A 19,258-nucleotide genomic window follows, 5' to 3' on the forward strand; every position below is an offset into this window, starting at 1 on the left:
TTTAAGCTAGGCCACTTCTCTACTCAGCATTTTACAGGGTCCCATCCTCAACATCAAGGATGAAGTAGAGGGAAGCATGCCACCTATGGACCATGTCTATAGTTTTCTTATGTATTCTCTCCCTCTCTCTCTCTCTCTCTCTCTCTCTCTCTCTCTCTCTCTCTCCCCCCCCCCCCCCCAGCATATGAAAAACCACCTTCGAAGCCTAATAGAGCAGTCTCCTGTCTAATAGAGAAACCTAATAAAGCCTAATAACATACAAGTCACATGCTCTTTGTCTCTTCTCTCACATGCCCTCGCTCTTCCATTCCTGCTACAAAAGCGCTCTCCTTCTCTCTCTGATTATAGTTAAAAAGACTACGTATCCTCTCTCTCTTTCTCATATTGCACATGTGCTTGTGAAATAGACTTAGGTGGAAGTTACTAGGGGAGTAGGCCAAGGCCCAAGGTGAAATGCTACACAAACTAGGCAAGGTGTATGTGTGGGTGAGGGTTATTTGTTGAGAAAAAAATTGAGGAGGAGAGAATCTTTATAATATGTATAGTAGCTAACTCTTCTAAATGAGAGAGATAGGTAATGAGGGCATTGAGAAGAGGGAGAATGAGGGCTTGAGAAGCGCCATGTGTCAGAAGCCTAACTATTGAGCCCATTTCATTTGTAGATTCTAACTCAAACGAAATGGGTTGAACCCATTTTATTTGAGCCAGAATCTACAAAGATTCTTCTACAAGCTTAGTGGATGAAAAAAAAGTGAAAGAAAAGGGAAAAGAGAACCAAGAACGTTTTCATGAATTTTAGAGCCAAGAATTTTTTCACTACAACGTTTTCATGGGTTTTAGAACCAAGACTATTTTCAATATAATGGCCATTGTGTCTCTTCTTTTGCAGGTCCCTTTTTTTGGAACCAAGGTTGCTTGGCAACCTCCTCCTATTGGGAGGGAAACCTTATGCATCTCAGAGTGAGCTAATGCACAGAGAGCTAGGCAAGCTCTAGTTCTGCGTGGAAGAGATGTGGATGGTGCAAGAAATTTCCATGGGGAGTTTATTACAAAGGGGAATATTTCCATCTACACCCCCATTCTCTCAGACACGGCACATCTCCAACATGCCTCTACTCACTGGCCATGGGTAAAGTTCTCCATAGGGTGTAGGGCCTCACAAAGCCAGTAGAAGGCCCCTATGGCCGATTGCTCACATAGGGTAGTTTTATGGGGGTGCGAGCAACTGGCCCCTATGACCAATTGCTCTCACATGGTAGTTTGATGGAGGGTTTGATATCTATTGATGGGAGTCATGTGCATCTTCTAGTCAGGCGCAAGGATCTGTGTCAGTTTTTTTTTGTGTCCCTTCTGATGATCAGGATCTTCTCAACATTGTCAATCGGCGGACGTTCTAGGGTGGGGTGACAACATTCCTAGCTCATTGGCATCCTTTGCTCAACTTTTCTTTTTGTTGTGTGCTCTCTACGGGTGGCTCCTATATCAACCAATCTTTTCTCAGTAAGGGTCTCCCTTATTAGCCCTTGGTTGTGGTTGTTGATGTGGCAAGGTAGCTCCCTTGTCAGCAATCTCTTGTGATGTGGTCTTTAGTTGCCTTGGCTTGGGTCGATCAGGGATTCTCTTGTAAATTTTTTGATTATCAATACCTTCTCCACTTCTCCACTCACTATTTGTATGGGAAAAACAAACATAAAACAATTTCACACAAATGATTCCCCAAAGTTTAGTCAAGTATCTTTGTTCGGGAAAAGTGTGCATTAGCTTAGCCTTGAGCCAGTTGAAAATTCAAAACAATTGGTTGAAGGGTGGGGGAAAAGGAGAAAATCCACTTGGAAAATATACCAGTTATTTTAGAAAATCTCCTATTTGAATCTACAGTGGCTTGAAAAGTTTTTGACTAAAATCATGAACTAATTTCAATAGCAGCCCCACTTTAACGAAATGGGTGCTTCCATCAAAGCTTTAAAGAGGTCATCTGATAGTCCTTTATCAGGTTTTTCCTTGGAACTATCTACTTGTTGGAGAGAATCTAATTGCTCAGATTCTTTTGACCTAGTTATTGCTAGTATTTCCACTTCCAAAGGTTTCTCCTCGACCTCTTCAATCTTGATACATTTAGGGCAGTCACATTGAAAACATTGCAAGGTGTCATTTCTTGCTTTTATCATTCCTGCATGGATAGGCCATGTCCACATTTCCTCTATTGATTGATTTGTAATCTCAATTGCAAGGGATATCTCCTCCAAAAGAACTGCATTTACCTGATTAGGTGCCTTCATCCTCCCATCATTGGAGGAATTACCTCATGTGTTTGCAGGTGTATAATTAACATTGGAATTTCCCTCTCATTCTTATGTTTACACCACAGTTCACATGCAAGTCCCTGCTTGTGTTGTAGAGTCCCACAATGTTGCATTGTATTATTTTGTTGTTGATATCTCTGTGCATTCTGCCAATTCCCTTGCTGAAATATCCTTGGTGGACTTGTATTATGAAATCTGGTCCTCAAGGGTTGTGGTGCCACCACATTTGCCCATGATTCCATTTTTGCAAGACTATGTGCCGGTCTCCTTCCCCTAAAATTAGGATTATAATAACAATTTTCATAACCATGCCTAGATCTTTGGCATACCTAGAAAAATGGTGGTTTGGAGGGACTTGCAAATGGTGAAGGTTGGGTCTCTTTTAACTTTTCCAAAATCATTCTATTGATGTTGGTCTCTTCAAAATCTACTTTACCATTGCTCTTCTTTCCTTTACTCTACTGCTTCTTTGTCTTAACATCCTTCTTCTTCTTTGATCTCTTTTTCTTCTTTGCATTCCATGTATCTTCTTCATCCTCATTAGTGTTTGACTCCTGATCTAAATCAGGTCTTGAATCTTCATGTTGATCTTCATCTGAATCTTCTTTTTTTGAATTTGAATTTTGCTTGTATTTCTTCTTCTTACTCTTCTTTTGCTCAATGGTTCAATATCTTCTTTAAGCTCTCATTGCTACATCCACCAAATTACCAGAGGTACATGGTCTGCAACAACACTCTTAAGTTGCTTCTTCAAACCTCTACAAAAGTAATCACCCAGCTGCTCACGGGATGGTGGTCTCTGATTTCCCTGCAATTTTTTCATCAGGTTCTTGAGTTGTTGTGCATAATCTTCTACTAGTAAATACTTTTGTTTGATTTTCTTGATCTTCTTAAGGACATCTTCAAAGGTCTTTTCTGCCTTGAATCTTGCCAGAAATCTGGTCTTCAGATTATCATAATCTAGGAAAGCTGCAATTCCATACTACATGGACCATGTCATGGCTTTCCCCTGCAAGGTGGTTGCAAAATTTTCCTTCTTTATTGCATCATTATATAAAAAATCATACCCACTTGCAGACCACCTAGTCCCAAACTGCTCCACATGGCTGTCAGCATCCTGGGATTCTTTTCCACTGAATTTTGTTGTCCCTACTTTAGGGTTGGGTGGTGGGAGTTGAGCCAATACTAGTGGTTGAAGAGGTGGTTGAACCCACAATGGGTTAAATGTGTGGTGGTAATGGAGGTAAGTGAAATTGGGGTGATTGAAACCTCCACTGCAAATGTATAAAAGTAGATAGAAGATAACTGCCTTTCAATAATCTAAATAGTTTAGGGTCAATCACCTTGATTATCTCACTAGAGTTTTGCCTCTCATAGTAGCTAGAGAGGCTTTTTGATAGGGTCTCTAAATGTAAGAGAGTTTTTGAGATTCGATGACTTTTTATAGGGTTTTTTGGCAAGCTACAATGAGCTTAAGTAGCCTCCTAGATTTTGCAAGCACCCTCTATTGCTATTTCCACTTTGCACATGCCCTATAATCACTCCCCAACACTTTTCTAGCTTCAAAATGAGGCTATGCTATCTTGGTTGCATTCTTTGCTTTACCAAGAAATATATGCCCATATGGTTATGCCACGGGACACTTTGTTTAGTCCCATGTGATATAATATCTATTGGGGTCTCCAATTATTTATTCATTTTAAATAATTGTGTAAACTTCGGGGGTGGGGGGGGGGGGGGGGGGGGGGTGATTCATGGGTCGGTTTACATTCGATTTCAATTGAGAAATTTTTTGTATGATGTGATGTTGTGCTTAAGCTTCTAAAAGTACCAAGACCAACTAATTTTATGATAAGGGTATATCAATTTTTAAACCTAAAGTTCTTAAATAAAATCAAGACACAATTTTGTTATTATGTAAAGGTCGAAACTTTACATTCACTCTAGCTTGAATAATTTGAGATGTTCTCATCTCAACCAAAGTTAAGGAAGTCTTCACAAAAGGAGAGTTCATCCTCCCCTATAACATCTTAAGTGAGATGATCTTTCCATTTGACAAGGTAACCTCTAATCACTCTATTTCTAAGGGTTCTTTCTCTAATTTTGAGAGTACAGTCAATTTTTTAAGCTTCCAAACACTGTCAAAAAGCTATGACGATTATATAAAAATTCTCTTTATAATTTTGATAATTTTTAGAGTAAAAATAATCTAGTTTTAGCCTTAAAATTAACAAAAAATATAGAAACATAATCTAAAAATTGATGAGGTAATTATCAGATATTCCATACAATGCTACTAAATTGTGGTAATTATTTCAAAGTTAAGTCAATAATTTTGATAGTTATAAGGCTCAAAATCTTGTGAGAGTAAATTGTTTGCATCATTCACTCTTGTGTTGTGTTTGGTAGATCCCTGTTCTACACAAGTGCTCACAAAGGGGACATGTAAAGCACACGGATTTTCTTTCTATTTGTTTAAAAACCACAACCTAACTGCCATGCCTTGGTATTTTTTTTCTTGAATCTCATGGTCCCTCATCAAATTCAATTTGTTGCTGTATTTATCCCTAAATGATTTTATTGGGAACAATATTCCTACATCCAACTTGAAAACATAGATGATCTTATTATCTTTGAGAGTTCTTGGCTTAGCATTCCAAGCCATCAGATTTTTAGTTGAACTTATGTTGTTTCATTTATATTTTCCTAAGTTTTTATCACATATGATTTGATTTTTGAATGTTCCTAAAGTTGACAACACATAACCTACTAATTCAATGGGAAGAGGAGCTTCCTTGACTTCTTTGTAGGTCCAATCTCTGTTCTTGTTGGATGCTATCACTTGTCCCCAATTGTTGACATTCTTGTAGTCTTCTATTCTCACAAATCTATTACCATTAGTGTCCATGAAATAGTCTCCCCGCTGTCACGTCAAGGAGTGATTTTGAAACTCAAGTGCAATTCTGACCACATATGCGCTCAAAGGACCTATGTAGATTTGAGCCCCATGTTTAAAAGTTAAGGACACTCAAAGATCTACTCCTAGTATTAGGTCCGGAGTTGTTTGGCTAATAATCCATCTTTGAGCTGGTATCAGAGTATAACTCAAGGCTTCCCTCAAGGATTGTTTCCAACTTATTCCCTTGATTCACATTTTCCTTAGTTGATGTGCATCTCTTAGAATCTCTGATCAACCCTAGGTGTCCTAGTACCTAGCTTGATCTAAGGTTCATAATTTTAAAATTAATCACTCAACTATAATGTTAACTTAGATATCTTTGATTATCAAGTGCTTGTCAATCTGTAACTATAGCTAAGGTCCAATCTATTTCCAGGCACCACCATCTCCAACAATGCTCCAAATCTATTGATATAAATGCAAGTTATTCATATTGAAGTTTTATAGGTGCTCCCTATATAGAGTCTAATTTTGGGCAAGAATTTTCCACATCAGGTTTTGAAATCTGCAGCAATACCTTTTTGACCTAGAATCTTGTTTTGACTGCAACTTGAATTTTGGTGAGTATTTTTGGCTCAACTTCTAGAAGATCTCGAGAGCACTCAAGAAGCCCTACAACCCTATCAAGTCAGATAGCCCCCTTTCAAACAATAGTCTAGTATTGCTATGGAGTTGTGGACCTCTTGTGAGAGTTTTAACTTGACATAATTGTTCCTTATGTAAAGCATAGTACCCTGGTCAAGTTTGGTCAAATTTGGATAATTGTAAGTTACCCAAAAGTATAAAGTTCAAGCTTGCAAATCGCTTGATTTAAATTTTTGGTCTTTGTTAGTGGTCAAAATATCCAAATTTGATTTTGAATTTAACTTTGGGATTTCCTCAACATGTAAATTCTCTTTGTACTCAAATCTTGGTCAAAAAGTTGGATTTCAGCTCCCAAATTTGGTATCGCAATATTGGATTTGTGTCCCAAATTTTAGCCAAACTTAACGGTTTGATTCTTCTCTACTTTACATGCCTAATGATACCCTTTGAACGAAATTTGGATGCCTAATTCCAATCATCAAGAAAGAGGCTACAAATCGTCTAGCAAGAGTATGAAGATTTGTGACACTCCCTGTCCCCAAAGCCTAAAACCAAGTCAGAACCTTCCCTTCTAGATTCATTCCATAAACCTCATACTGAATGTGGAAGACATAAATTCTTATCTCTTGCAATACTTGGTTAAAGCTAATTTATCATATAGATCCCCATTCCCATTCTACTTCTTCATCTATTTCTAAAAGTCGAGGAACCTAACTCTCCTTGCATGGTCCACTCCACTCCTTCAAGGAACCACATTTCCCATTCCCAAGCATTGAAACAATGTATTATGAAGTTGTGACTCCCTTGACCCCCTATTGGTCTAATAGTCACCTTGCCTATTCTAATTAGAGTTGTTGTTTTGTAATGGAAATGGCCTATGAACATTGAGAATAGTGGAATTAAGAGAACTATAGTGAGCATTTGTATGAGACTACTTTGAGAACATAGAGGGTGAACTTAATTGGTGGTAGCAACATAACCATTATAATTAATTAACTTGCCATGAACAATGCTTTTACAAGAGAGAGAATTAGAGAACATGACAACAGTTGAGGTTTGGATTTATGTGGAGCCGGTCCCCCCTCCATAAGGCTTTTGTATTATAATTTCTCCCTTAAAGAGAGACTTGATACAATACAAGATTTGTGTTCCTTAAGACCTTGATGGTGCAATGAAGATAGAGAGCTTCATGCACCACAATTATGCCCGTCACTTAGCTAGATGAAAGCATTAACATATCCTCAGCCTAAGACCCAAGACCTCAAACACCTTTGAAGGTGGAGAGAGCTAGCAAGGAATGAGGGTAGGGAAGAGGAAGAAGAAACATTCATATGAGAAATAAATAGTTTCTCACTTATCATCACTCTTCTTGCTTATCATAGCATAATATCATAGTAAATAAAGATGGAGAATAAGGCAAGCTTAAGCATTGAAGCATGGATCTTGGTTGGATTTTCATTCCATAGCCGAGAGTGTTGGTGTAGGCTCTCAACTTCTCAACAAGCTTGGAGAAGGAGATGCAACTCTTGCACTTGGCACTTCACACAATGAGAGAGAGAGAGAGAGAGAGAGAGAGAGAGAGAGAGGATACCCCTCAAGAAATACCTCTACTTGCATGGTCGACCCCCTCTTCTAGATCATGCTTGTGGCTCATTGGCTCTCTCAAGCCTAGCCAATCACAAGCCTTGGTCACAACTAGCAATAGAGGTAGCCTTTGGACAAGTTTCCTCCTTTCCCCTTTGAGAGAGAGGACTTGATAAATGCTTATAAAATTAATTTAATTAGCTAAAATCTTATTGGACTCCTTTAGAGGCCAACCAATAGGCTTTAGGCAACTTATGAGGGCAACATGAAGAGGAGCTTGACATGTGTCCTATGTGTAGGGATCCTTGTTGAATTTTGGAACGCTTCAACCCCTCAAGCACCTTAGTCATGAAGCACCTTAAGCACCTTAATCATTAAGCATGACAAGCACCTCTAGCACCTTAGTCAGCAAGCATGACAAGCACCTCAAGCTTGGGCCGGGTTCCCACCTCAAGCACAGTCCTAGCTTGCCTAAGGTCCTAAGTCTAAGAAATTTTAACACTAACCTTTGGAGGTCTTTAATGAAGCTAACCATAAGGTCTTTCAAGCTCCATTAGCTAGCATTGCTCTTTGACTGACCATCTATTATTTGGACCCATTGACTTGTTAGGAAATATGACGTAGCTAAATAGATATTTGAGTAGATTACTCAATGGAGAGAGATAGATTTCACACACAAGAGAGAGAGAGAGAGAGAGAGAGAGAGAGAGAGAGAGAGAGAGAGAGAGAGAGAGAGAGAGAGAGAGAGAGAGAGAGTACACATGATATACGTGGTTCACCCAATGTGAGCTACGTCCATGGGAAAGCATTCACTCAATGGCTTTAGTACTTCAAAACAAGAAGTAGTTTACAAAGGGTTTATACCCTTAATAGAGCTCCCGCCTTGCTTCACTCTCACCACCTCACACCCACCTTGTTGCATCAACTTCACACTATGAAATGTGTGTAGAAATGGCCTCCTTTTATAGGCCAAAAGGGCTGCCCTCTCTCATGAGAGGCAGCCATGTGTAGCCGCCCTTGTGTAGATGAGTCCAAATCGGACTCTCCAATCTGCCCATGTGTGGCCGCCCTTGAGAAGACAAGTCCGATTTTGAATTCGGCCACCGGCCATTGAATTTCGGCCACCAGCCACATCGGCCATTGACTTCTGACCACTAGCCATCGGCCAACCGATCGGTCGTTTTCTGACCACTTTCCGATTGCCGTCCGATCATATTTCAGCAAAAAGGAATATTCTGACGAAGCCAATCTCGAGATTTGCTCGAGATTGGCCATGAAAATTTTGGTTTCCGGTGAGTGATTTTTATTTTCGATGAGTGATTTTCCCTCATGCACGATGGCTTCTCCTCTTAATGGGGGCCTTACAAATGTGCGTTTTTACCATAGAAAATTACAAGGGGTAAATCAGACTCCATACTTAACAATCTCCCACTTGGAGACTGATCTCCAAACCAAACCTGTGACTGCTTTCCATCTTGGCTTCTTATCCTTGAATGCCGATTGAGGATGAGCAAAAGCTCAACTTCTCCTTGTTGACCACCTTTGTAAACATGTATGCAGGATTTTCACTTGTATGCACCTTTCCTAGCTTTAGCTGTCCCTCTTCCAAAAGAGTGCGTATGAAGTGATATCTCACCTCAATGTGCTTTGTCCTTGAATGAAAAGCTGAGTCTGCGTAAGATGGATAGCGCTTTGGCCATCACTGTACAAGACACAATTGTCTTGTTTGAATCCAAGCTCTTCTAAAAATCTGTGAGGCCACATAATTTCTTTGCTTGCCTCCATCATTTCTACATACTTTGCTTCCGTGGTAGAAATAGAAACCACTTTCTGCAGCTTTGAAGCCCAACTTACTTTTGTGCCTCCAACCGTGAAGACATAGCTAGTAGTGCTCCTTCGAGTATCTTTGTCACCTACCACATCTGCATTAGCATACCCTTCTAGAAAAAAATCAGTTCCTCCAAAATACAAAGCATTTGTTGTTGTCCCTTTTAGATACCTAAGTATCCACTTCACACCTTGCCACTGTTCTTTACCTGGGTTGTCCATGAACCTACTCACAACTCCCACTACATGTGCAATATCTGGCCTTGTCCAGACCATAGCATACATTAGAGAACCTGCCGCTGCAGCATATGGAACTTTAGACATATAGGTTATCTCCTCTTGTGTCTTTGGACACATATCCTTTGTTAGTTTAAAGTGACCAGCCAAAGGTGTAGAAATTGGTTTTGCATTTTGCATTGCAAACCTTTCTAGTACCTTCTCGATGTAATCCTCTTGAGATAGCTTTATTGTCTTCTTCGTCCTGTCCCTTGATATTTTCATACCAAGTATCCCTCTTTGCAGCACCTAAATCTTTCATTGAAAAAGATTTAGATAGCTTCTCTTTTAGGTCTTTGATGTCCTGCATGTTAGCACTTGCAATCAACATGTCATCAACATACAACATTAGGATGATGAACTTTCCATATCCCAAATTCTTTGTGTAGACGCAATGATCTGAGTTGCATCTTTTGAATCCATGATCTAACATCCATCGATCGAACTTCAAGTACCATTGTCTTGATGCTTGCTTTAATCCATACAAGCTTTTCTTTAATCTGCAAACCATTTTTTCCTTACCTTTTACTTCATACCCCTTTGGTTGAAGCATGTAAATTTCCTCCTCTATGTCACCGTGAGGGAATGCCGTATTTACATCCATTTGCTCAAGATTTAGATCATGAGCAACCACAAGGCTTAAGACAAGCCTAATCGAGTTCATTTTTACAACAAGAGAAAATATTTCATTGAAGTCAATACCTTTGTTTTGAGAAAACCCTTTTACCACAAGCCTAAACTTGTACCTTTTCTTCCCACCTTCTTCTTCCTTCAGCTTGTACACCCATTTGTTTTGAAGTGCCCGCTTACCTTTAGGCAACTCAAGCAACTCCCATGTTTGGTTGCGATGTAGTGAGTCCATCTCCACTTACATGTTTTTCGTCCATTCTTCTTTGGATTCATGTTGCATAGCTTCTTCGTATGATTTCAGCTCTCCATAATCTGTGGTTGAAGGAAGGAAAAACCTTTCTGGAGGTGTACTTGCTCTTGTAGATCTTCGGGGAATAGGTTGAGGCTCCTCATTTGGTTGACGTTGTTGCACATTGTCACCGTTTGCAGTCATTGAGTCTTCATCGTCCTCAAGCTCCATGTACTCATCACCTGTTTCTTTTGTGTGTTTTCTTCCAAGTAATCTTTGTACATATTTTTTTCGTTAAAAATTACATCCTACTCCTTAAGATTTTACCATCTTCAGGATTCCATTGGCGATACCCAAAGTCACCTTCTCCATAGCCAAAGTCATCCCTACTCCCTATTAGATTTTATGACATGTTTCTTCCGTTTGTCCAACCTTTAAGATAAAATATTTGCTCTCGTCTAATTTGGTTTAATTTTGTGTAGATCCCCTTTTATTGTTTAAACTTTCAAATGACTATTGAACTTTTTGAGGACCTTTTCTTTTTTGCATATGTTTAACCGAGTATCCTTTGTAGATAGTCTTTTCAATGTCTGGCTCAGACATCATAAAGAAGGAAAATCGTACTTATAGCAAAATCTATACTATGGCAACATGGGAGGCTCCTCTTGTCTCAAGATGATATAGACAAGGTTTATCTTATAGAGTGTAATGGGTTAGAGTTCATAGCCCATAAAATTTTAGTGGAACATTGGGGGGTTCACCTCAAAAAATCTAAGTGTATAATGTGGGTTCAAAAAGAGAAGTATTTGATTCATAACAACTATTTTTTGTTTATTTTACATATAGAAGGGGTTTTTAAATGAAAATTGAAAAAAACCCATAAGATTGACAAGAAAAATGGGTTATTTTATTGCCACACAATATGTAATTATAGGGCTTTTTTTAAACATGATGGTTTTATGATGCACCAATTGGGCATGGTAAACGTAGGTAATGACTGTTTTATGAATGACTGACACTTAATATGGAATGATAAGTATTCTGAGGGCTAGAAAGAGCATCCAAAATAACGTCTAGGTGCTATTATTGCTTTTTGATAGTATTTGCTGTCTCTTGCCTCAGTAACTATGGAAGTGGTATGTCGCTCTCTTTAAAGGGTTTCTGTTAGGAGTTTACCTTGATCTAAGGAGATGAGGACAGAGGTACACAGTGACTCTAACTTACTTTAGCATGGCTATTAGTTGTATAATGTACATGCTACAATTAAATAGGGGCATATACATGTATCAACATTCTCTAAGGTAAAGAAATTCATGTTGTGCATGATTATGAGAATGGTTAATTATAGAGTTGTTTCTGCTCAGTGCTAGACTCTTGTGTGTGAGCACTTTACTGATTGATATTTGTTTTTTGAGGTTGACCACTACTACATTCAGTCATTTTATAGAGGTATATCGAGAACATGGAACGATTCCTTGGTGAATGGGTGCTCACTCACTCTTATTATTTGCTGCCTAGAAATTTTGTATAACATTGTAGTGTGAAGGAGGCAGTAATTACTACATCTTTCTTGATTGACTATACTGATAGTTTACTGCTTGGTAAAGAAATGTTAAGTTTTGTTGACATCAATAACATGTGGGTATATCGCCTACATACAAGCACACATCAAATTGAATATTTTTATTGTGTTTCATGGGTGTAGATGAGGGATAACTCTTCTTGTCAATTTGTGTGGATGGAAAAAATTGTGACTGCGGATTAGTCACACACACACATCTCAATATAGACCTTATATCGGCATCTTGAGGTTGTTTAGTTAATTCAGATGTTGGGAGCGCTCAGATTGAAGGGCCCCGGGGACAATGGGAGCAATGGCACAAGAAGGGGGAGTGGCTAGCTGTGAGTTATAGCCGATAGGATAATAGCATGGAGTGCGGGTGCACTCTACCGACTTTCCAAACAAAAGGACATTCAAATGCAAGGTCGGGATGAGCCATTAGGCATTCAATTGAGGCAAATACTTTTGGAAAAATGTGCATTGATTGAACATGCTATGCACTAGCACATGCCACACTACAAGCTGCTAGGCAAGCAAAGTAGAAGCATGCTGATCATCATGCTTTGATCGAAAACACAAATGCTAGCGAAAGTCTACATTTTGTGACAACTAGCAATCTAAACTCCCAATTCCATTATCCTTGTAGCGTTAGCTTAAACATAGCACACGTAAGGGGAAATTTTGAGTGGTGATAATAGTCTCACCTTGGAGAATGAGATTTTTTCTTCATAGGAATATGCTCATAAGATATTCATCCAAGCGAAGTTTTGAGTGGTACCAATGTTTTCAGCTTAGAGAATGAGATCTTTATTGTGTACATTTCATTGGAAAAAATTATTTTAATTTAAGGCTTTTTCCCTAAGTCCAATGTGGAAACAACATGGTGAAATGGGTTGCATTTTAGGGCACATAGCCACATACAAGGTATAAGCTCTTTACATGATTATGCTCATAAGATATTCATATTTACAAGCATCTACACGATAATTTTGAAGTGTTTGTTTTCAATAATCATCTTTGTTAATCCCTCTCTTCAAAGGGGTATTTCCCAATGTGTATATGAGAACTCCTTCCCCAATGTTTAGACTAGGCTATGCTTTTGGTGATTCAATTCTTGATTAGTAATGAACGTTCCATGAAAGCCATATGGAACCCTTGACGGTATCTTGATGGAGGCTAGCATTGCAAGGGAGGGAGAGCTTGCATCCAGTATCAATAGCTCCGATTTTCCTGTCACCTCATTGTGCATAAATGTAAGCACATATCCATCATCCTCTGCAGCTAAAGTATTGTGACAACGAGGTACAAACATGGGTTCACCACCAAAGCAATTGGGAGGGAACATGAATGCAGCAACAACATTGTTCATGGTGAGGTTGGACCTTATGTGCATGTCACAATCGTGTAAATGGAGGCTAGTTGGTTTTTGTTCGTTGGGTTTTTTGGTGGAATGATTTGCAAAATTGGATGTGCAATTTGTATGGAGGTTGGGTGAGTGAAGGTTAACCTTAGCAATTCCCGATACCTTGGGCCAAGGTTGAGCAATTGCTAGGTAGGCAAATTGTGTCTTCCTTCCTAGCAATTTACGATTAACTTGGCCAGCTTCAAGATCGAGGGTGGGAGAAATAATGTGCCTTTGCGAGGTAAGTGTGTTTAGATTAAGCCTTATCTCTGTTAGCACACTTTGGAAAGAATCTTGTGATTCATTAAAGATGCTATCAGGATGGTGGATCATGCAAGAGCCAATCACAACAACTTCACCACCATGTTCCTCCCAAGCATTCCAAAGGTGAAAGAAAAAGCAATCATGAACATTGATCCATTTCATGTCACTATCGCTGTTTGCATTGCGTGGTAGGAGGCCAAAGCGAGATGTCTTCTTTTTGTTATGGACAACAGTTGAACCACCTCGTAGCATTTCTTGGAGCTTGAAGATGACTTGTTGGTCAGGGATGACCACAAAGTTTTTGGTGATTGCAAAATCATGCATCATAATGAGTACACCATCTATGCAAACTTCCAACTCCTTTTTCCCTTCTTTGTTGATCTTAAAGTACTTGAGAAAGCGCTTTTTGATTACATCATAGGAAAGAGCAAACAATTCTCCAGTTTCCGGATCAACTTTAGGATGGGCTATCATGGATGAGCGCAATTGTCCACCGAAGTCGTATTGGCCTAAGGTCTGGAGGTCGCCAGAGCTTGTAATGTGGGCGGCATAGGGAAGGTCATCTTCGGACATAGCTAGGAGAAGGCCATTAAAGAAGGCGACACCTGCATTGGCTACCCCCATGCCTCGATTTCCCCTGACCAACCCTAGGCACACACGTGCTTGGAAGAGAAGCAGCCTAGCTATACCACTATGCCCATGTAGCTGTCCTATAGCCTTGGGGAACACGGGCCTTCCTACCCTCTCTTCCTCCACAAACCTATGTGTTCTTGTGAATCTATTTGCATAGCTTGCAATGCCTTCCTTTATCTTAACAGCATGCAGCATCCCATCTCCATCAAAGAGGTGGTGGCGTCCCGTTGGCCTATACCTTGGATTGGCCCCGTTTCTCACGTACACTCCTTCCAGCTCTTCTGGTATCTTGCCTTCAACGTCGAGCTCATACTGCACTTCATGCTCCGGGACGGGAAAGAAGTTGCCTGCAAGCTGCACTTGCGGATTCGCCGTGTCGGGCAAAGGCTGCGTCTTTTCTAGCTCTTGTATGAGGCCCTTTTCCACCATATCCAACGCTGCAGCCAGTAGTTTTTGGAGAGGGCTCCATTCCTCCAGCTGCGCCTTCTGGGTGATGGGCCGAGCCTTAGATGGCGCAACGCGCTTGGGCAGCTCTTGAGCATGGGGTGAGAGCTGGCCGCTGCACCCACTTGCCATAATTAACTGACAGGGGACCGGCTTAAAATCTACTTTTGACACAACTATTTTATATTTATAATCAGGAAGGGTTGAAATGATGGGTAACATTGGGGAGGGAAGGGCACTGAAAGAGAGTTTCTCCATTTTTATTTACAGTCAATGTTCTACACAAATAATATGGGGTAATGGATTATTATATTATATTATATTATAAATGGGTTTGTGAGCAATTACAATTACAATTACAATTACAATTACAATATTGAGGAAGTTAACCCTGGGTGCTGGAAAGTGATCCGCCCTAATTAGTTATTAGGGTTGGGCGTAGGCGCTCAAGCTGGCAAAGCCAAATAATAGTGGAGCGCGAGGGATCAGAAGATCAGGTAAACTTCCTCAATATATATAGGCGTAGGCGTAGGCGAGAGAGAGAGAGAGAGAGAGAGAGAGAGAGAGAGAGAGAGAGAGAGAGAGAGAGAGAGAGAGAGAGAGAGAGAGAGAGAGAGAGAGAGAGAGGGTGTGCGCGATTGCAAAGTTGCAAGTTGCTGGGAACGCCCACCCGCAAAAGCATGCATCCACTCGAATCTCAGATCTCCCTCCACATCCATCATCATGGCAAACAAACAGAAACGCAGCGTGCTAGCGCGCGTGCACACACCACACACACACACACACACACACACACACACACACACACACACACACAGAGAGAGAGAGAGAGAGAGAGAGAGAGAGAGAGAGAGAGAGAGAGAGAGAGAGAGAGAGAGAGAGAGAGAGAGGACCCTCACTTACCCGCCGCCTACATTGACTAGGAGGCGTTAGCTTTTTGACTAAAAGAAAGATGAGTGTATACATAATATAAGAGAGAAGGCGGCCAAAAAGGAGCAGTGCTACAAGAGTGGGACAATGTAATGACTCTTCCACACAAGAATAGTCTACACTCCGACAGTGATGAGCCTGAGTATGTGGAAAGAGGGCTTAACCTTTGCTTTTGATGAGGGACAGCAAGCAGAGAGAAGAAGAAATTAAAGGAAGGAGGAGGGGTACGCTTGAAATACAAAAACATTAGAGTTTGTTGAGTGAGAGAGGGACAACATTTAGCAAGTGAGCAAAGAGAGAGAGAGAGAGAGAGAGAGAGAGAGAGAGAGAGAGAGAGAGAGAGAGAGAGTTGGCACACTTGGGCCCCTATGTTTCCTCATGTCTGCATAATACCTAGCAATTAGCGCGCGAGTTCATTCAATCATCGACCACCAATAAGGCACTTGATGGTGGAATTTATAGCAGAATCTTGGAGTGGTCAAAAGCTATCATACGATCCTTTGCAAGTCTTTGATTGTGAGGCATTTGTTCATGTACTCAAAGAAAGTCAAGAATCTATAAATAGGCCGATCGCTCTCACAATTTTAGAGACCTTCACATTTTCTCTCTAGCTTTAGAGAGAGCCTTCTCAATTTTCAATGAGCGAGCAAAACTCTGGTAATTAACCCTAATCTCAATAGATTAATGAGGTACAAATTAATTAGGTTTCTTTTTATATTTATATTATAAATTAGAAAAGAATGAGTACAATTCTCTAAATAGAAATAGTAATTACATAATTATTAGAATATATTGTGGAATGCTCAGGGCTCAATTTACATGCCTCTGAGACTTCTAATTACAACTCACAAATAGAAGCTGCCAAGACTTGAGTTGTTACATCTGGCAACATTAGCTTGTTAGAAAGTTCGGCATGTCAGTGTACAAATGCTATTGTGGCAATCACACCACATCTCCCCCCTAAATCAACCTTCTAGGGTGGGTGCATGAAAAGGCTTGTAAGGATGACATGGGCTATTATGATGGCATTGCTAGAGAGATGTTGCAACCTCTATGCGTTGTAGCGAAGCTACTGTAGAACCACATACAAACCAAGCCAACGATGAAGGAGAGATTTGTTGAGCCCTTGGCAGCAGAGGGGGTAGTAGAGCATGAGGTGAACTCCTTGCTTGTATCTAATAGGAACACGACCATCATTGTAAAATTTTCCTGCCTCAATTGTGCATGTTGAAGATTGCGGAGCAGTGCACTATGTAGTAAAGGTTGTACCTTCTATAGGTGATGTACCAATCAATGGCATTTGTTTTGGATGGCTGAAGATTGACAATATATAGGTATGGTGGTAATCTATGATCCCTTCTGTAGAGGGCTTAAAAAGGGCTAATCCAGGTTGATGATTGGACGGAGGCATTGTAGGCATGGATTACATATGGGAGGATCTGATCCCATGATGAAGAGGGTCCACAAAAGCAGAGATCATTTGCTTGAGGGTGCAATTCATGCATTCGGTTAGGCCTTTGATTTGCAAGTGATAAGCTGAAGTAAAGAGTTGTAGGGCTTTGGTAAAGACTTAGTGGGCCTTGGTTAGATAGGAGTTGGAGAGGAAATCCATGGCTGGAAATGAGTTTTTTCAGGAGGGCATGAGCGATTGTGTTCACAAAGACATCAGGGAGGGCTATAGCTTCACACTAGCATGTGAGATATTTAGTGTTGACGAAGATGTAGCAATTACCTTGTAATGAAATTTAAAAAGGACCCATGAAATCCCAACCATACAAGGTCAAAGGGAGCATGTGCTAGGATTGGGGATAAGAGCCTTGATTACTTTGTAGGTGTTTAATTTGTTGACAAATCTGACATTGTTGAGTAAATTGTGAGATGGTTTGATGCATTCTGGGCCAACAATAATGCTGCCTAAGTTTTTTGAGAACTTTTTGAAATCCTAGATGACCTGACGGTGGGTGGTAATAGGCAAAATAATGAAGTCTTCGAGCAACAGGGACATACACTCGAGGCTCACAACCATGGGTAGAGTACAACAAGACATTATCTATGATTATATAGTTGTTATGCTCAAGAATGAGCAGCCTTGAGTGAAGGGAATCTATAAGGATTTGGATAGCACGGTCATGTTGTCATAGAATAGCCATCAGGATAAACTTACAGAGAGCTCTATAGGGTTTGGTGTAAATTAAGTTGATTGGATCTCAACATGGAAAAGTCCATCTACCACATAATTAGTTAAAACCCTTGCGATATTGAATTGTGAAAGTGTATACTTGAAGGGCCAAAACCCACCATAAAAGCTAGCCTAGGGGTTGATATTTTTGCAAAAGGGGGATGAGCGGCTGGCGATTGGTCTCCACCATCACATTTGACTTGTGTAGGTATGGATGGTAGCGGAATAATAGGTTTTTTTTGAAATAAGTGACCTGTTTGTTGAACGAGACTAGGCCCCACCTATCATGGTCATCTTGTTGGAGAAACACAACCCCTAACCCATGATTTGAGGCATCTATTTGCAGTAGAAACAACTTTTGGAAATTAGGATGTGCAAGAACTGTGGCCGGAAAAATGATTTGTTTTAACTGATTAAAGCTCTACTGACATGTATTCTTGAGAAGTTGGCAAAGAGGATATGTGACGGAGGCCAGATTGGGGAGAAATTGGAGGGAAAAACTAGCCATGTTGAGGAAGCTCTGGAGCTTCTTGATAGTTGTAGGAGGTGGGTAATTCTATATGTCTGACATCTTTTTTGGGTCCAACTAAATGCCATCGCTCCTGAGATAATGAAACCAAGGAATTTGAGCTTAGTGGAACTCCACTTGCCTTTTTGAATTGTAGCTGAAGATTATAGTGTTGGATTTGAGTGAGAACTTCATGTAGGACTTGTAAGTGGTGCTCCCAGGTAGCTATGTGTTAAATGTCATCCAGATATACTACCAACACTCCTTGTAAGATGAGGTCATGAAAAATGTTGTTGGCTGTGCGTTGAAAAATCATGCTAGAATCTAAGAGACCAAATGCCATGCATTTAAATTCATAAAGACCAAGTGGTGTTCTAGATGCTCTTGTATTGGCGGCTTTCGGATTGAGAGGTACCTACCCTGAGGCGAGGTCTAGAGAGGTAAAGTGTCAAGAGTGTCCCAATTGGTCTAGGAGATCCCAATTGCCTTTGACATTCTTAGGCTATTGGACAACCTCAAACCATGTCGCATCTGCCCCTTCAAAAAAAGTTCTAGCCTCCATGGCACAACGCTGATCATGCCACTGGTGATAGCTAGCAACATTATCAAAATGGTCAAGGTAGGTCAATACGTCCTCTAAGGGGAGACCTGAGAATGATTTTGGGCAAATCTTGGGATCGGTATTTTGAGCTTTGGCTGAGTGTGTTGTGAGGTAAGCAATGAGTGATTGATTTGTGTGATTAAGCTAAGCTAGGCGTGTGGAGATGGCTTGAAACATCTGGTCGATGGCCCTAGGTTGTCAAGGGAACTCTGGAGGCATAGAAGCATCCTCATTTGGCGGGGACTTTGACAATGCCAAGGAGATAAGCTATAGCTCATGATGTCACCTAGAAGTTCTATGCATTGGGATAGAGGTGGGGTGGGTAATGCCCAAGAAGGCACAG

The 19,258-nt window shown here is 40.4% G+C and overlaps 1 protein-coding gene across 1 annotated transcript; it reads right to left on the reverse strand.

Moving 5' to 3' along the window:
* Nucleotides 1-13,035: 13,035 nt before the first annotated feature.
* On the reverse strand, nt 13,036-14,829 carry LOC147463802 (9-cis-epoxycarotenoid dioxygenase NCED1, chloroplastic-like). The gene is made up of 2 exons (XM_086497446.1): nt 13,441-14,829; nt 13,036-13,335 (listed from the first exon to the last, which is right to left on the reverse strand). Exons 1-2 carry the CDS (start codon nt 14,827-14,829, stop codon nt 13,036-13,038), a joined length of 1,689 nt encoding a protein of 562 aa, XP_086353572.1.
* Between the last annotated feature and the right edge of the window lie 4,429 nt (nt 14,830-19,258).

This window comes from Adiantum capillus-veneris, chromosome 2 (assembly GCF_014529385.1).
Source record: "Adiantum capillus-veneris isolate H3 chromosome 2, ASM1452938v2, whole genome shotgun sequence".
Taxonomy (NCBI): domain Eukaryota; kingdom Viridiplantae; phylum Streptophyta; class Polypodiopsida; order Polypodiales; family Pteridaceae; genus Adiantum; species Adiantum capillus-veneris.

Bases quoted from the DNA above. Each gene is read 5' to 3' on its own strand.
- LOC147463802 (XM_086497446.1), bottom strand. From the start codon at position 14,829: ATGGCAAGTGGGTGCAGCGGCCAGCTCTCACCCCATGCTCAAGAGCTG. The intron at 13,336-13,440 runs CTCCATACAAAT...ATGCACATAAGG, and splicing joins TTAACCTTCACTCACCCAAC to TCCAACCTCACCATGAACAA.